This window comes from Hyaena hyaena, unplaced genomic scaffold, assembly GCF_003009895.1.
Source record: "Hyaena hyaena isolate Hyena2069 unplaced genomic scaffold, ASM300989v1 scaffold_1852, whole genome shotgun sequence".
Lineage (NCBI taxonomy): Eukaryota > Metazoa > Chordata > Mammalia > Carnivora > Hyaenidae > Hyaena > Hyaena hyaena.
The window spans coordinates 81169-99770 of NW_024082477.1; the positions used below are offsets into that span (position 1 = coordinate 81169).

The 18602-nt window shown below is 40.5% G+C and overlaps 1 protein-coding gene across 1 annotated transcript in view; it reads left to right on the forward strand.

The window, feature by feature from the left end:
- The window catches only part of PXDNL (peroxidasin like), a 118034-nt gene that overhangs the window by 42839 nt on the left and 56593 nt on the right, over positions 1-18602 (forward strand). Inside the window, exons 4-5 of the mRNA XM_039225000.1 lie at positions 8327-8398; positions 14628-14699. Of these exons, the coding sequence (XP_039080931.1) occupies positions 8327-8398; positions 14628-14699 (144 nt within the window). The remainder of the gene's footprint in view (positions 1-8326; positions 8399-14627; positions 14700-18602) is intronic.

The following is an 18602-nucleotide window of genomic DNA, read 5'->3' on the forward strand; positions in this document are numbered from 1 at the left end:
TGAGTCACCACCACTCTTCCTTGCTGAAACATCAAACCAGGCTTGTGGCACCTAGGTGGCTCAGTTGGTTAAGCCTCTGACTCTTAATCTCAGTTCATTACTTTATCTCTGGGTCATGAGTTCAAGCCCCACTTTGGGCTTTACACAATGGGCATGTAGCCTACCTAAACAACAACAACAAAACACCAGTATAGATCACTATATTGTATACCTGAAACTAAGATAACACTGTAAAAAATAATATAAAAATCAAACCAGGCTCCAGCTCAGCATTTTACAGCCTTGGCAATGTTGACAGGAAGGACCAGGTTACGTTGTGGGTGCTGTCCTGTGTTGTAGGACTTGGAGCGACATCCCTGGTCCCTCCCATTGGATGCCTACAGCAGCACCACCCCCAGCCATGACAAACAAAAATGTCGCCACTTATCGCCAAATATTCCCATGTCAGAATCCATTGCTGTAGCTCATTTCTCTCTCTTCTGCTAACTTCCAATCTTTTGTTCATGTTGCTAGAATAATGTTTCTAAAATAAACATTTCATTAAGGATTCCCATTTCTTTAAATCTTATAATGTGTCCTGATTACCTTCAGGATAAAGTCCAAACATCCTTGCTGACTTTCGAGTTTCTAGAAGGCATGTATGCCTCTGTCCAACTACTTCTGTTCTGTAAAAGAGCCTTGTGCATTCATGCCTCTGTGCTTCACATATATCTTCCCACTTCCTACAACTGCCTTTTGTCTTTTGCATCTAGGTAAGTACAGCTTGTTCATAAAAATTAGCTAAAGAATCCTGTTCTCAGCACAACTGTTCTTTATCTGTAAATCTGATTTAGATCCTTCATATGCTCATGGTGTTCCTTGTATACATTATCATGATACATATCCTATTTGACTGTGGTCATTGATTTCTTATCTTTTACCTCTAACCAGACTCGAATCTCTTAGAAGGTCAAGGATATTTTCTTACACTACAAAGGAACTCAATAAAGCTTATTCATGTTTTAATATGCTAAAGGATCACAGAGGAGTAAAGTTATTTCTGACATGACCAATCATTATGTTCATAGTGGGAAAGTACCATGTGAATTGCACCTAAATGGATGAGAAAACATTTTAAGCATAAACACTGGTTTGAAAAGAGGGAGATTCAAGGGATGCCTGCTGGGTCAGTCAGTTGATCTTCTGACTCTTGATTTCCATCCAGGTCTTGATCCCAGGGTCATGGGGTTGAGCTCCATGTCAGGCTCTGTGCTCCTGCATGCATGCTCTTTCTCTCCCTCTCTAAATAAAATAAAAAGAAAATAATAAATAAATAAATAAATAAATAAATAAATAAATAAAGGGAGATCCAGACATAGGGAAATCGAAATTTGGTTAGAGGATGATTAGACTCATGTGAGGGAGGAGAGGAGTCAGAAGTTGGTGCTAGATCTTGGGAAACCTTGAATTTCAGCAGAAGAAAGTGGAGAGATATTAGGGATCCTAATAAGAGGTCAGTTTAATTGGCACTTTTTTTTCTGTAAGAGCTATCATATAATCCAATATAGAAGATCAGAAAGAAGAGGCTTGGTTTAGATGGGCCATTTATAGTAATTAGTTCAGGAGAAAAGAAATAAAGACTGGAAATTGGACTATACCTAAGCTGTTTAAGAAACATGACTTTTTCCAGAAGTATTCTAATTTAGGATTGAAATAACATTTTGAGGAGTCTAGCTTGCACAGTATAATTTTTAATTGGTTTTAACTGTTTAAGAATAAATATAATCCTTTGTATAATAGATTTTGGAAATACACTATTATTGACTTCAGCACAGCATGCAAATAAGATACTAGAAAGCTTTTCTCTTGAACCTAATGGATTATGGTAATTCAGTCCTTTTTTTTTCTTTAAAATCTGTTAAAATAATTTACTGTGCTCTGAAATAAAGATCTCCATTCAAATGCTTAATTAACTCCTAAACTGTATGAATAATTTATTGTTCTAACAGATCATTCTTACTTGATCTTGTGCAATGAAGCTAGAAAATGCATATTTTAATCTCATCTGATTCGTGTGGAAAGTTGGAGTCACAATGGTGCATCCAGCACGCAAAAATTCTTTGTTGCATAATCGAGGCAGGGTACAGAAGATCTCCAAGTCAGCCCTCACCTCTGTGTGCCTTCTCTGAAGTCTGCCTTAGGTGCAAGGTTGTGGAAGGTTGAGGAATGCACCTCCTTTGCAGCATGCTCCCAAATCCTATTTCCTTAGCTTGTGTTTTACATACACACACACAAAATTATACACACACACGCACACCCAGACTCACACACACAGGCAACTTCTGTCTCCCAGCAGCCCTCCTGTTCCCTTCCTGAACCTCAAGGCTCTTGAGAAAATAAAAAGTAGCTACTTTTTACAAAAGGGTTGGGAACACTGAACTTACATTCTTTTTTTGATTGTGCAGTTAGAAACATATAGTGTTCTTCTCTCCATCTCTGCTCTTATGTTAGAGTGGGGTTGCCAAGGTGATGGTACACGACAGTGGATTTGTTTTTATGTGGCTCAGTGAGTTCACGCTAAAAGCCAAATCAATACTAGCAACTTCTTTCCCCGAGAACCGCTCTTTCTCTATTATTTCTATTATTTTTGTTGTCATTCCCTGGCTACATGTTCTTACTCTGCTCTGCACGTTTTATAAAACTTGGGAAGATTTTTGTCCTCATTTGGGTGGGTTAATACCTCGGGCTGGCTGTGTAAGCAAATATTTACTCAGGTTAGAGCTGTCAAATATGGTGTCCATGTTCACAGAAAATTGTGATTCTAAAACGTCTTTTTGGAATGAGATTGATTCAGAAAGCCCTGGGAATTTGCCAGATGTCCTCCAGGTTTGTTAGTGCCTAATGATTCCACCGAAGGTTTTAGGAAATGCAATTAAACATATATTATTACAGATCTCACAAAAATCAGGCTTGTGTCAAAATTGGTCATGGTTCTTCCTCAGGAAAATGCAGCACCCTTATAGGATGTTGAGCCAATATAAATTTGGAAAGTTTCATTATGGTTCACAAGCCAGTCCATCTTTTGTTTTACATACCCTAGAATGTGCTAAGAATTTAAGGTCTTAGTCTCTTTGCAAAGCCAATGCTATGTAAAAATACTAGCTGCTCATTTGTTCTTTCAGTGATTAACTATATCTTGAGTATCTATCTGTCTGTTAAGCCTGTGCTAGAAAGCTGGGGATGTTAGAAATGAGCTTATACCCAATATGGTCTCTGTCTTCCTGGAACATAGAGTCTAGTTAGGGAAGGTAGACATGAATGAAAGAATCACTCAAGCTAGGATAAAATTGCAACTATGCAGTGCAGGGAAAGCCTGTAATGGCAGATTTGACAAAGAGCCCAGGGAAGGCCTACCGCAGGAAATAACACAGTTGGAATCCAAACACTGGATAGGAATTCAGGCAAAATGGGGAGGGTAGAGGTTATCAGGCTGAGAGGAAAACTGCATGAAGACCTTTGTGGGCAGGAGTGTGGCAAATAAGAGCCTGGGAGAAGACAAGAGTGCTGGGGTTGAGGTGGCGAAGAAGAGTGGGGTAAAAGGAGAAGATGGAAAAGCACTTTCGGACAAGATCATGAAGGGACTTGGCTCTGTTAGAGAACTTTCTCTTTGTTCTCATTCAAATTGAAAATATTCAAGAGTTTTAACAAGTATTTCTAGAGGGAAGAGAGGAGAACGCTGTAGGTAGACCAGTTGAATACTTCCTGTGTCGCAGTGTCTAAGGGCACACCGTGGTCTAGGGTGGACATAGTGGATAAAAGGGAATGATAAATTCAAGAATACTCGGAAGGCAAAATCAAAGGAATCTGGAGTTGCATTGGATATAAGGAATGAGGTTGGAAGGGTCAGTGCTAGTTTTCTGACTTCACACATTGATTTGTAGAACCACCGTTCCATTGAGATAAGCAACGGCACAGGAGAGCAGGAGTGATGGAGGAAGACTATGACCCCGGCCTCAGATGTGCTGGGCTTGAGGTACCTTTGTGACATCCAGAGGATACATAAGAAGCTGGATGTATAAATCCAAATCTTAGAGCTACATCTGGAGGCATAATCTGTAAGCCTTTTACATAGAGATCATTGGAGCCATGGGTGTAGATGAAATTAGGAAGGCTGTATTTGAATGAACATGTAATGACAATCGTGGTAATTTTCTGCCTTCAATATAGGAAGAGATGGCTACTGACTTATTTATGTTAAATTTCTTTTCATTTAAAAATTTCTTTTAATGTTTATTTTTGAGAGAGAGAGAGAGCAAGCACACACATATGGGGAGTGGCAGAGAGAGAGGGACAGAGGATCTGCAGACAGATGCTGGGCTCTAACCCACAAACCATGAGATCATGACCTGAGCTGAAGTGGGTCGCTCAACCGACTGAGCCACCCATGCGTCCCCTGTGTCTAAAGTTCTTGAAAGGATTCAAAACAAAATTCTGGTCCTTTCAAGTGGTCATTCACATTTATCTACTTGCAAGAGGTGCTTGGAAATGTCAGAATTTTCAACAACCCAGGAAAAGTAAGGTTACAGGAGAGGATAGACTTGCTATGTTATCATGTTGAGAAAAGAGAGAAAAATCAAACCTGAATACTTCTTTAACTAGGATAAAGCCCTGGTGTAAATGAACTAAGCCTAACAAAACATTATACTGCTTTGAATTGGGTTAAACTAAAAAAAAATTGTTTTTTGAAAAAAACTTTGTTAGGAAATTTGTCACATCACATGGACAAAAACCTTAAAGACATCTGTGCTCCAATCAAACAGAACTCTCTGGGTTGTCTTACTTCCCTGCTAGGAATAAAATTTACTTCTATGCCTTTTTCACATTTATTAGTAGTGAAGTCAAATACTAGTTGCTTATATAGTATATTAAACTGAAGTTCACTAGGAAGTATTTGACCTGTAAGAGTCGCTGAGGATGAGTCTAGAATTGGGGAGAATATTTTGGGGAAGTGTTCCTTGAATGGGGAATAAACAGGGCTATGGTTAGTAGGTTCTCAGTACGTGCATGCTGGAAAAGATTATGCATTTCTTATGAATCACTAAGTACAAATTGTAAAGTATAGAATATTACATGTTAAAATCATTACTTTTCAATTACTTTAATTACTGTGGAGTACAAATCACAAAATCTATGGACAAAAAAATGTAATTGTAGATTAGTCCTTAACACCGCAGTAGCTACAGCATTGAATGGAATGTTGTATGTTATTTTAACTTTCAGATGCTCTCCTGGCCCTGATTTTAGTTGGCTCAGTGATTAGAAGCCCACCTACAGAAAGCACTGTTCGTTCTTGTTCACTGTTGTTCCCTTCTTTGTAGTTACCCACATACCTGTGGGTGTGCACGTTTGACTCTGCAGGGTGCATGTTTGACTAATGGGGTCAAGAGAAAGTGTTGGTGTGAAACTCCAATTTCTACGTGGCGAAATTTCTAATAAGGAAAATGTTCACAAGAAGTTTAAAAAGTAGGAAGGAGAGTAAATAAGGACCTAGCTCTCTCAGGAACTAGAGTACTCACTCTTAAAATCTTCAAGTTGGCATTCAGGTAGCTAAAGGACAAACCTGGGCTTGTGACCTCCTTCCTTGTGACTTGTGATGTTGGTCCAGAACCTGGAATGTGACCCTCTCCCTCAGTTAAGACATCAACCCCTTCCAGGAGAGGAAGGCATGGGTGTAGTGGGATCAGGGGCCAGCTGGGCACACTGAGGAGTGGCCTCCGTGGGTGTTTGCGAGCACAGGTTTTGCTCCATGTGTGGCTCGGATTTATTTCTGATGAGCCCATGACTTCTCCATGTGGAGCAGACAGTTTTCTACCTGAGAAGGGCTTTGCTCCTGACGCTGGTGGGTCAGGTCCCACCATGCCATCTGTGTGGGCTCTGCCCATCTGCTGATCTCAGTGTTGCCGTTCCCTTGGCGACCAGGCAGGCTGCTGGGCCCACGTGATAAGAGAAACCTCTGCCTAAACTGAACCTCGGTCCCAGCAATTCCAAGCTGTGTAAAACTGACTAAGTACCTTCATCTCCCTGTATCACATTTTCCCATTTAAATAATGGGGGTACTCAGACTTCATCTCAGCATAGTTATGAGGATTAAACATGAGAATTTAGGGATACCTGGGTGGCTCAGTGAGTTAAGCATCCAACTTCAGCTCAGGTCATGATCTCATGGTTTGTGAGTTCGAGGCTGGCAAGGGGCTCTGTGCTGACAGCTCAGAGTCTGGAGCTGCTTTGGATTCTGTGTCTCCCTCCCTCTCTGCCCCTCCCCTGCTCACCTCTATCAAGTCTCTCTCTCAAAAATAAATACACATTAAAAAAGATTTTTAAATGAAGATTTAAAATGACCAACTGCATGTAAAGTACGTAGAACTGTAAGCATTTGGTGGTGTTACTATTATTATTATTGAGTTCATGACTAAACCTGAAGCCCTAATCAGCATTGACTCATATTCACTATGAAGGGTCCATGTGCACTCTGTGTTTATGGGCACAGAATCCCAACCATACGGCACATGTAACCGGAAAGAAAAGTCCTGACCCTCCCCCCTCCTCCCTCCCACACCTGGTCTTACCCCCAACACCTATGCTGTCTCTTCCTTCTCGAACTCTGCTAGGCTCTACCTCTACCACCGTGCACTAGACCAGCTACAGAAGTGATTTTCAGGAGGGCAGCGTGTGGCGTGAGTGTGTATGTGCAATGTAAAGAAACAAAGACAGGGCTGTTTTATGCAAATATTAAAGCAACAATGTCTTCCACGGTGTCATTGTTGTCACTTTTATAATTAGTGGAAACTTGGAAGGAATATCGCAACCACCAGCCAGGATGCCAAATTTCAGAGTGTGTAGAGGTGGCACAAGGACCCAATGCGGCACAGTTTGAGATGATTGTTCCTTTCCCAACCACAACCTCTTCATTCTATTCTAATTATTATGCTTTTGCCCTGGTGTCTGAAGTGCTCATCCCATAATGATTTTATAAGAAAAGAGCCGTGAATGAAATAGAGGAGTTTCTTTTCCTTAAAATCTTTTTTTCTTCTTTCCAAAGTAGTTCAGCTGTGATTAAATACATATATTTAACTGTAAACATGTAAAATATAAAGCTTCTTGGGTCCTCCCTTCAAGTCAAATCACTTTCTGTTGACTAAGTCGAATGCAATCTATCATGTTCTTCTGTTAGGACAGAATTCAGTGTGAGACTTGGTTTGTATTTTCTCACGGTGACTTTTGTGTTTGAGGTGCTTCCTATAGGCATTCACTGCTTGCTTACAGACTGCTGCCTGTGGCTCTTTGTTTCATTTTGATGATTTGAAAAAGCTGTGTGGAGAAGTCAGGCACAAGTTGAATATTTAAATTAGAAGTCAGGTGCAAGGTGAGTATTGAAGTATGCAACCTCAGCAGTGAGTCTAAGATTCGCTCTGCTGAGCCTTCTGCTTTGAAGCCTTGTTTCTCCGTTTCCTCGCAGAATTTCTGAGAGAAAGGGAAACCTTCAGCTGTGCTGCTTGCTACTTCAAGAGAAGCCTTTCTGAAATAGCAGCTTTGGAAATATCAACTGGGTTGATTGCATAGAGGGGTACTAAGGACTGAGAAGGTCTGGTTCTAAACGGAGTGAAAAAGTTACATTATTTTTTATATATCCTCTGGCATGCTTAATCCATTTCAAATATTCATATTCCATAAAACACGTCCTTCTTTGTCCTCTCTGGATAGGAACATTCCCTCTATCCTGAAATGTAAGAAGCATGTGGTCATTTGTAATGTGTCTCAGTATGATTCGAGTCTTAATTATTATTCTAGCTTCACCTTAAAAATTCTAAGTAGACGTGGGGCGCCTGGGTGGCTTAGTCGGTTAAGCGTCCGACTTTCGCTTAGGTCATGATCTCGCGGTTCGTGGGTTCGAGCCCCGCGTCGGGCTCTGTGCTGACTGCCAGCTCAGAGCCTGGAGCCTGTTTCGGAGTCTGTCACTCCCTCTCTCTCTGACCCTCCCCTGCCCACGCTGTCTCTCTCTCTCTCTCCTAGAAATAAATAAAACATTAAAAAAAAAATTCTAAGTAGACAAGTAACTTCGCCAACCACTTAGCATCTTTCTGCTCAAGAGCGCTACCCAAGAAAAGGGGTGACGTGCTGCTTTTTGTTGGTTCCTGGTTGGAATATCAGGTTTCTGGGCCCAGACGTGTAAAGGGAAGAGGGGACTCGAAGTGCTTCAGAGCTGAATTTCAGCTGAAGCTCTTGTTGATTTCTCATTTTGTTTTACTTACCAGCATGCGAAATAACCAAGCTGTTTTGTGCCTTCCAGCTATATTCATTTCAACCAAATAGAAACGCTACAGCCTGAGACCTTTGGAGACCTTGTGAAATTAGAAAGACTGTAAGTGTTGACTCTCTCGATGTCCTTTGCTTCTGCTTTACTTCTTTTGTTTGTACAACGTATTGACTGCCCGGGAGATCAGGACATGTTGTTGTCAGCCTAAGAAGCAGGGCCTGCACTTTTGTGCTCTAAGATAGAGTTACTGTAAGACATTCTATAGTTTGAAATCAATGGAGAAAAGATGAATCCCCCAATTAGAATTAGGGCAAAAGCGATGAGCGACATTTCACGAAGGAGGTAAAACCGCTTTGAAAACTTGTGGCAGAAGTTAACGGTACACACACCCTATGACCTACCCATCAGTTCCACTCATGCTTCTAGACACCACAGATGCGCACGTGGACATGCGCATGTTCTGGAAGGTTTACGGCGGCATCCCCTTGAACAGCTCTGCGCTAGAACTGACTCAAGCACCAACAACAAAGAAGAGAAATCAGTTGTTGCATATTCATAACGCAGAAGACTCTATGGCACATATGGGTCTCATTTTGAACCAGAAAAAGAATCAAACATTGAAAATTGCATCGTTTCGTTTTGTTTTTAGGTGAAATTCAAAAATAGGAATGCGTGTGGTAGCTAGGAGTTAGACAGTGGTTATCTTTGGGGAAAGGAAGTGATGGGGGACAGCTGGAGGGGACTTCTCAGTCCTGATGGGTTTTTTTTTTTTGTTTTGTTTTCCCTGGATGGTAACTACACAGCTGCCATCACTTTTGGGAAATCGTCGTGCTTACAGCATGATGTGCGCACTTTTCTAGATGAATGTTATATTTAATACAGCTTTTTTCAATAACACTAACAAACCAAAAGGACACTTGGACGGCCTCCTTTCATGTCATCTTTTATCAGATGAAGATACTCCACCCCTTCATTTCTTCTGTACCTTATGTTAACAAATTGTGGTTTTAGCAGAAGAGATGGTATTTTTTTAACAAAAAATGCAGAATGACAGAGCTACGCTTAATCAGGAATATGTTTGAATTAAATATATCTGAGAAACATTGGAATTAGGAATTTATAGGTTCTGAAAAGGATACCCTTTCATATGGATACACGGAATAGACCAGTAAAATTGAGATATAAAGAGAGCTAATCAACTACTTAAGCCCGCCATTACTCCAGCCTTATCTGCATACAGAAGTATGGGAATTGTAATGCATAAAAGTGCATTGTTTGGATTTGTGTTTGCTTTGCTGGAGGAATGTAATCGAATAGAGAGAACTGGGTAGGAAAATGTTCTTTACCCCTTTCCCGCTCTACCAGCTGTGAGCAGTGATATCCACTTTGGGAAATTCAAGGTGTAGTGAGCATCATGGTGACTAATAAGCTCTAAATAAAAAACTCAGCACCACCAGCTTTAATGTTGGGGAAAGTATCGCTGATGATAAGCATCACTCTCCTCCATTCAAAGCTGGGAAAGGGGGGATTCCTGCTCCCCAAAGGAGATCACCAGCCCTAAGGCAGTGATGGCCCCTCTTGCCTTTAGGAGGGGGCTGTTATCTTAGGATCCATGAATGTTCTTGTAGGAGTCGGCCATTGACCAAGAAAAAAGGCTTTAGCTTTTCATATCCTCCCTATTACGTAAATAAACACTAAATATATATATATATATATATATATATATACGTATGTATATATTTCTTGAAAGAGCTCTGAATATATTAATCATAAATGTGTTTTTGTTATGTTTCTCTCTTTTTTGTTGTGTTTTTTTTTTTTTTTTAATTCACTGCTTCTTTTGGAGTTGGTTTTTCTTTGTTTTGTCTTGGTCTTTCTTTGTCATGGTCCTGATTAAGATCCTTCCTGTGGCTTGTGATTCTTGGTATTTATACTTGAAAATGCAGGGCTGGGGGTTGGACTTTCCCCTGCTCTCTTGTAGGTAGGTCTGTTTTCTTTCAAAATTTCTCCTTAGTGGGAATTTTAGTTTGGACAACTGGGTGGGGAAATGGCAGATTTCTCCTTCTAAAATACTACAATGAGAGAGGAAAGGCTTCCTCTTCGGTTTCTGCTCCACACAAAATCCATTACTTTTCTTCTGTCCTATAATTTTTCCTCTTAGCATTTGGCGGCAGCCTCAAATTAATTACATCTCTTCATCCACACGTTGAGTGACCCCCGCCCCCTTTCCATTGTGCCTCCCTGCTGTGTTTGAGGTCTTGGGTCCTAAATAATCAGATTGTTCCTACTTCATATACCCTCTGGGCTTCTGTTTTTCTCTCTATTTCATCTTCCAAACCTTTCCATGCATTTTGTGTGTTTCCAGAGTTCTCTGCAATCTCTTATCTGTTGGTGACCTTCCACATTCTGTCCTCTTGATTATTAAGGATTTATTTATTGTATTGGCCATCTGGGCTATTATTTCTGTAGAGTTCTGAAAGAGAATGAGGCAAATTCGTATGCCTACTTCACTACTGTGAGTCAGCATTCTTCTCCCTATAACTTTGAAGTGTTTGTGGAAATAATATTTTAAATATTAACATTAAATGATTGTATTAAGGTATTTTTCACTCTAAACAAATCCAGCAGTACTTTGCCTGTAGCCACACATCCTCAAGTAATGTGCACTCAGCAGCAGCACCAGCAAGAGGAAATCTAGAATAGCTCTTTATTGATAGGTTTTGATAAAAGCCCGCATGTGTTGCATTCATAAATATCAACCCCTACCACTTGTGCAGAATGTTCTTTTCAGTGGAGGCATGATGCAGTGCAGGCAAGTAAAGACCTGTGTCTTCATCTTTCTATGAAGAAAAGAATTAATTTGAAAATCCTGGCCCTTTACCAAAGTAAGATTTTTCTCCAGTAGATAAAACTGATCTTTAAACAATCCTGTTTATTATTCTATCGACAAGCAAAAGAATCTATATGCATTTGATGATGCCACCTGGATTCAAACTGGTAATTGAGAGCATGATACACAGGTAGAAAATTGAAGCAATGCCTCTGTTAAAGTGTACGGAATTCTGACTTTCTGTCTAATAACTCGTGGTTGCTATGGAAGAATTATGCCATTTCTCCCCAATGCCACTTGCAGAAGCAAAGTGGTGAGATCTTGGACATTCTTCGTAAAGCTGGCTCCTTATATTTATTTTTTGTGTGTGTACTGACCTCAGCAAGTCATAGTTTGTATTTTGTATGCTTTTTATTTGGTATCTTTAATGAATCTGTCTTTTAAAAATGGGGAAAATGTATCAAGAGGATGAAAACCTTGATATTCTGTATCCGTAAAGAACATTCATGGTGACTGAGAATACATTTAGTTTTATTGGTTTAGGGAGAATACCAGCTTGAAACAACATCACACTAGATGCTTTATGGAGTCAGCCAGCCTGGAAAATGTCTGCTTTATAAGGCATGCACCTCACTAAAGCCAAGCCTTTTTCAAGGAGCTTTCTCAAGGTGTAGGAGCCGAATGTGAAGTTTTCTCTACTTCTTAGAAGTCTCTTGGATTTGCAGTGGATATATCTTTGAACGCTAATCTAAATTTCAGGCAGAAGATACACTTTTCTCTTCCCAGAACATTATTGTTGAAAATACTCCTTCATGGCTTGGTTTGCTTGATAACATCTGTATTTCTGCCACAGAAAAGAGATCAGTCTTTGTATCAATTTCAGTGCAATGGATACTGCTAATTTTTTTAACCATGTGTCCTTAACAGAAAACATTAGCAGCAAATAATTATATGAACTTTCCAATACAGCAGGACTTACAGAGGTGCTTTTTAGGACTTGTTGGGAATAAAGCAATCAAAGTGGTACTTCTGCAAGCAGAACTCAATGCATAGTTTGCAAAGGCATTTTAAATATTAACTTCAGGGAAGTTGGAAAGAAGAAAGAGAAAAAAAAAAGCACAGGCATGCATTTTTGCACCCCTCTAAACAGTACTGCTGACATAGCACCACTGTTTTCCTGCTGTCACTGACACAGTCGTCTAGAATTACATAATAACAATTAATAATAATATAAGCCCCATTTTATAGACAAAGGAACAAATAGTTACAGAAAAAGACAAGTGGTGATAATATCTGATTTGGGAAGCCCAGTAATATGTATGACATAAAGAGATGTTGAAATAACATTAATTTGGACATTTTGTCACTGTACAAAATTAGGGACATTTTTTGACAATGATTTTCAATATTTACATACCTTGCTTCAAAATCTGTGATGATGGAAATGTCATGTTTTTTTCTTGTTTTGATTTGATTGTTAAACAATTAATTCTGGTCGACTTGGCTTGGAAAATAGATAACAGCCTTCAATTTCTGATTATTGATGCAATTTCCAGCCTTTTAAATATGTTAAGAGAGTAATCAGCAGCCTTTGTACTGTTGTTATCATAATGGACTATGCTAGTTATAAGATAGTGAAATAAACTTGTAGCCCAGCAAAACAAAATAAAACAAAACAAAACAAAAAAAAACAAAAATGAATAAGTTGTCCAAATTATATGGCTTTCCCCAAGGTTCAGCTTCAATGTTCTACAAGCTATTTCTCCATTATGAAAATCTATTCCAATATCCCCTGAGGAATGCAAATAGATTAGGGCTTGTGGGGAATTAGAATTACTCTGTGACTTCCGTCTGCACACCCATCCTAACCTGTTTACTGCTTCTTCTCTCACCATTGCTTAGTTTGGTGAATTGGGTGGGGCAGAGGAAGATGAGTATAAGGAACTAAACTAGTAAGGATCAGGAAAAAGATTTGTATCTCTTCAGATGTGCATCAAATTTCCAAAACCATAAAAATATTTTGCTCCTTCTGACTCCCTGTTGCCTAATCCCTAATCGATAATTAAAATTAAGCTAAAAACATACATTGCTAGGAAAACAGGTCAGATGACCTTATTAAAATTTGAGATAGGAGCACTGGTTGTGAAGCAGGACTCAGAGGGAGGCTGGATGTAGCTGTTAACACTTCCTACATATTATTCAGTTATTTATGCTCATTTCCTACATTCTTCAGAAATAAATGACATTCAGGGATACCTGGATGACTCAGTCGGTTGAGTGTCTGATTTTTTTTAATGTTTATTTTTGAGAGAGAGAGAGAAACAGAGCGTGAACAGGGCAGGAACAGAGAGAGAGGGAGACACAGAATCTGAAACAGGTTCCAGAGTCTGAGCTGTCAGCACAGAGCCTGAAGAGGGGCTTGAACTCACAAACTGTGAGATCATGACATGAGCCAAAGTCGGATGCTTAACTGACTGAGCCACCCAGGCACCCCCGGTGTCTGACTCTCGATTTCAGTTCAGGTCATGATCTCAGGGTTGTGGGATCAAGCCTCATGTTGGGCTTCACACTGAGCATGGAGCCTGCTTGGGATTCTCTCTCTCTCCCTCTCCTTCTCCCTCTGCCTGGTGCTCTCACTCTGTCTCTCTCTAAAAGAGAGAAAAGAAAGAAGTGGTATGGAGCTTTCCTCTGTTTTGCAGACTATTGTCTTCTCTTCTTACACATGTTCTCTGTTGAATATGCTTTCAATGGTGCCAGTAAGAATAGAAGCCCTGCTGTGATCTGCTAGCCATCTGCTCACAGTAGGGGGAGGTGGCATGGCCAGGGGCAGTGCTCAGGGAGCCTAAACCCGTGCCAGACTGACCAGGTGAAAGGAGAGGTAGAAATACTGTGGCCTGGGCCTCCTCCATTGCCTCTGTCCATTACCTCTGGTGGTGGAACCTGACTGGGAAGAGGAAGCCAGGGGCAACAGAGCCTGGGGACATGCTTTCCCAGTGATCTTGCTGGGGTGGTGGACTTGGGCATGGAATTGAAAGGGAGCAAGCAAATGGTGGGCCGAGCCAGGGACCACAGCAGCACCACATGGACCTGTGGTTTAGCTAAACCGCTGCTGGCCAGTAAGCAGAAGGGGATCAACGGTTTCCATCTACAGGATCCGGTTAGTCATGGTTGGCTTGCAGCACGCCGCAGCCTTAACACACAGGAAGTCAGGGTAGAGAAGGTGTTCCTGTGTGTTTAGAGACTTACTTTTGTGATTTTCTCTTTAGCACTTATAATCCCTAAGTAAATAAAACAAAACATTAAAGAAAAAAAACATGGATGAGAAAATACCAGTGTGGCGGTAGATTCGTGCAGGTACAGCTTTACAACAGTGCTTGCATGTTTGCTCTTTCTCACGGGAATACTTTAAAAAATGTATTTGGAGTCACAATTAGACTTTTTAAAAAGAGGTCTCCTAAATCATCTTTACTGCTTTGCGATTAAAAGTTACCTTTTATTTTTCAGGTTCTTGCATCACAACAAATTATCTAAAATCCCTCCTGGGAGCTTCTCTCATCTGGATTCATTAAAGAGACTGTAAGTGAAAGCAAACGCACAAACACAAAAACCTTCTGATGATTTCCCCCCGAATAAATAAACCCCAGGCAATGGTTTGCCTCTGTTTCCTTCTGCCGTGAAAGATCATTGAAAGATCATTGCAATTCTAGCGTGTTATAGAGAAAATGGTCTCGTTAACCGCAGAGTGAGAGAGGATGCAGACAGTCTACTGAGCTTTCATGTATTCTCTTAGAAGTGACATTCAAAAGGAATATTGAAGATAGAAGTTTCCACGGTTCTCAGTAATTTCCTTGCTGGTCAAATCTACAGACTCCCAGGACTTCCTTTTCCTTTCGCTTTTATTTCGAAAAGAGATGTGACAAAGTTCCGAAGAAAGTCTAACTCCTCTGGCTGGGCCTCAGAAGTGTGGCCTCGTGCGCGTGGTTACTGGTACAGCTCATTTCTTCCTACACTAAACAATTCATTGCGAACATCCCAAGCCTGTTTTCATCTCCAACTGCCTCACTTTTCTCTCTGCCTCTGTGAATCACTCGCCTTTACCCTGATCTGTCTCCTACACCCCAATCTCTGGGTATACCTCTGCATTATTGATAGATTTGGGGTTGTTATTTTTCCCCTGGGTAAGTTCCAGTTATCAGCTAAAGGTCAAATGACTGCTTCCTGGTTCCGTGTGGAGGGCACACAGGGGAAGAATCATGGGGGCTTCTCTCTCAACCATCCTGGGGGCCACACTGTTGCTGTTGTCTTTCTGGTGTGATGCAATAAGGTCCAGGTTGACAGGCAAGGTAATGTGAAGATTTAAGTAGATATCAGAATACTGGGGAAAAGAAATGTGTGTTGTAATTGGTGCCTTGAAATCACACTTGGAATCACTGTGTTTCAAGGCTCATGAATAATCGGGAGGAACGTTCATCCAGCCCCAGTCCATTGTTTCAAGTGTGTATTCTCTGTTTACTGTCAAGGCAGAGTCCTCGCCGCAGATGCTGCCTTCCCTGTCTTTTCTCCTCGGGCTGTGCCCTCTGTGCTCTAACCCACTGAAGCCTTGCTGGGTGGTTCTCTTCACGTGCCAGAATCTTCCTTCTCAGAGCTGGTTGGACCACAGCCATTTGGAAGAGTACACACGTGGATTCTTGTTGGCTGCTACAATAAACTTGGTCTTTTAGAGCTGTCTGGGGTTCACAGAAAGTAGTGAGACTTCCCATGTACCCTTTGTGCCCCCCACACAGCCTCTGCCACTATCATCCCTCACCTAAGTGGAATAGCTCTTATCCATGTGACAGGATCACCCCAAGTGCATCGCACATCTTAGGGCTCACTCTTGGTATTGAGCATTGTCTGGGTTCAGATGAATGTGTAATGACATTTAGCATCACTACAATGTCAAATGGAGTATTTTCACTGCCCTGTACATCCTGCGTGTTCCACCGTTCATCTCCTTGTCCCCATCGCCTCTGGCACTAGATGTTTTCCTCTCTCATCTTTTCTTGAATGTCCTATAATTGGAGTCTTACAGCATGCAGCCTTTTCAGATGAGATTCTTTCATTTAGTTGTAGGCACTTCAGATTCCTCCACGTCTTTTCATGGCTTAATAGTGAATCTCCTTTTAGTGTTGAGTACTCGTCCGTGATCTGGTTGTACCACAGTTTATTTATCGATTCACCTGCTAACGGACATTTTGCTTTCAAGTTTTGGCCACTATAAATCAAGCTGCTAAAAACATCCCCATGTAGGGATTTGAGTGGACATAAGTTGCACATCCTTTGGGTAAATCCAAAGGAGCATGAGTCCTGGATGGTATCGTAAAAGTGAATCTGGTTTTGTGAGAAATTGCCTGCCTGTCTTCCGAAAGGGCTGTACCATTGTAGTCCCACCAGCAGTGAGAGAGAGCTCTATTGCTTCCGGTCCTCACCAGCAGTTAGTGTTGTCAGTGTCCTGAATTTCAGCCATTCCAACTGATGCATAGTGATATCTTATTGTTTTCACATGCCTGGTGTTAAGTCATATCTGGAAAATGAAAAATGCCAAGATGTTTTGTAACTAGGTAATAGGATGCTTCATTTTGGAAGTGGGAGAAATATTTTTTTTTACTTGCCTCCTTTCTTTTTTTGTTGGATTTGTTACATCACTTGCGGTTAGAGTCACTGTGTTTGTATATTTGCAGCTATTATTCCCATTAAATGTTTCTTTTCTGCATAGATTTCTACTTGGGTTTCATCCTTGACTTCTAAGACTCTTGGAAAATATTAAAATGCTAAATCTCTTGGTTTTTTTTTTCCCTAATCTCTTTTTATTATTCTTTCTTGTTAAATTTTAGTAGCAGCTTTTTTGTTCTGTCCTCTCACATTTAATGAAACGGCACTCACTGCATTGCTGGGAAACACACACAGAGAAACAAATACTAATAAGGAAGCAGAGGGAGACCTTACTTACAGTGATGTGCCGGGATGTATGTTCTATGCATGCACTAAATTTATGTCAAATGTTTTAAGCCACTTTTAAGCTAATGTTGTTAGTACATTATGTCGATGAAGTGTCTATTTTCATAGATGGTCCACTGATCACTTACGGTAATGGTAAACTGACATACAGATAATTTGACCCAGCCCGTCCTGGGTTCACGAGATCTTGGTCTGGCTGCAATCGTGAGCCCTGGTACCTGGTTATTTCAGAGCCTCAAACCTGTGCCGATCCAGCCTGTAATTTATACATGAAAATCAGAATACAGGAAAGTGGTCGATGGCTAGTAACCATCAAATAAATTCCGTATTCAAAGATGAAGTCTCTCAACAGCTGAAAGAGTGTCATTGCCCTGGTTGCGTCTGGGGTCCGAGAAACCTGTGTGGGTCACATGTGCCCTATCAGCCCTGGGAACTGTGGTGACACTTGATTGTGGTTTTCCCATTTGTACCATATCATTTCTGACTCATGACAACAGTATTCCTTCCAAGAGTACTGAAAAACTTAATGAAATGTGCTTTTAAAAAGTGCTTTTGGATCTTTAAGTGAAAGGGATTATGCAAGCACAAGTGATATATCACTCTACTTTCAAACAGAAAGATTTGAATTTGAACTTACCCTGTGCTTTTTTATTCCCTTTCAAATTGCCCATTGATCAGTGAACAGGCCCAAGTGAGTAATTATTTTACTGTTGTGATTCTTGACTGCATACTATCAAAGAGAAGTTGTCTTTGATTTAGCACATCTGGTATGATATTTGATGTACAAGAACTTTCAAAATAGAGAACAGTAAAATGGAGGTGATTTTAGGCATCGTGTATTACTAATAAGTGCAGTCTAATAAAGATTAAGACAACCTACCTTTATTATTGATTTACTTGATAGCTTTTTATTTTTCAAACTTTATGGCTTTAAATTATAGGCAGTGCTTCAAATGATGCTTTCCCAGTATAAATTTGGAAACCACTCGACTTATAAAGGCTCCCCAAATGGATTTGTGTGCAAAATATACTTCTAGTACTATATATTTCTTTAAAGGAGATTTTTTTTTTAAATGTTTATTTATTTTTGAAAGACAAAACAGGAGCAGGAGAGGGACAGAGAGAGAAGGAGACACAGAATCCGAAGCAGGCTCCAGGCTCTGAGCTAGCTGTCAGCACAGAGCCCGACGCAGGGCTCAAACTCATAAGCTGCAAGATCATGACCTCAGCTGAAGTCAGAGTCTCAACCAAATGAGCCACCCAGATGCCCCTCAAATATAAAGGAGTTTTCTAAGCGGCAAGTGGAAAAAATACCCTGTAGTTGTTTTATTCATGTTTTGTGTCCCTGCCATGAATGAATATTTTAACTGAAGTCAGTGGTCATAAAAAGAAGAAATTAAATCTTCTGCTCTAGTGTTGTTAAAACGCACAGGCATGTGGATACATATGGAAAAGAGGGGATCACTGATTAATGGAGGGCTG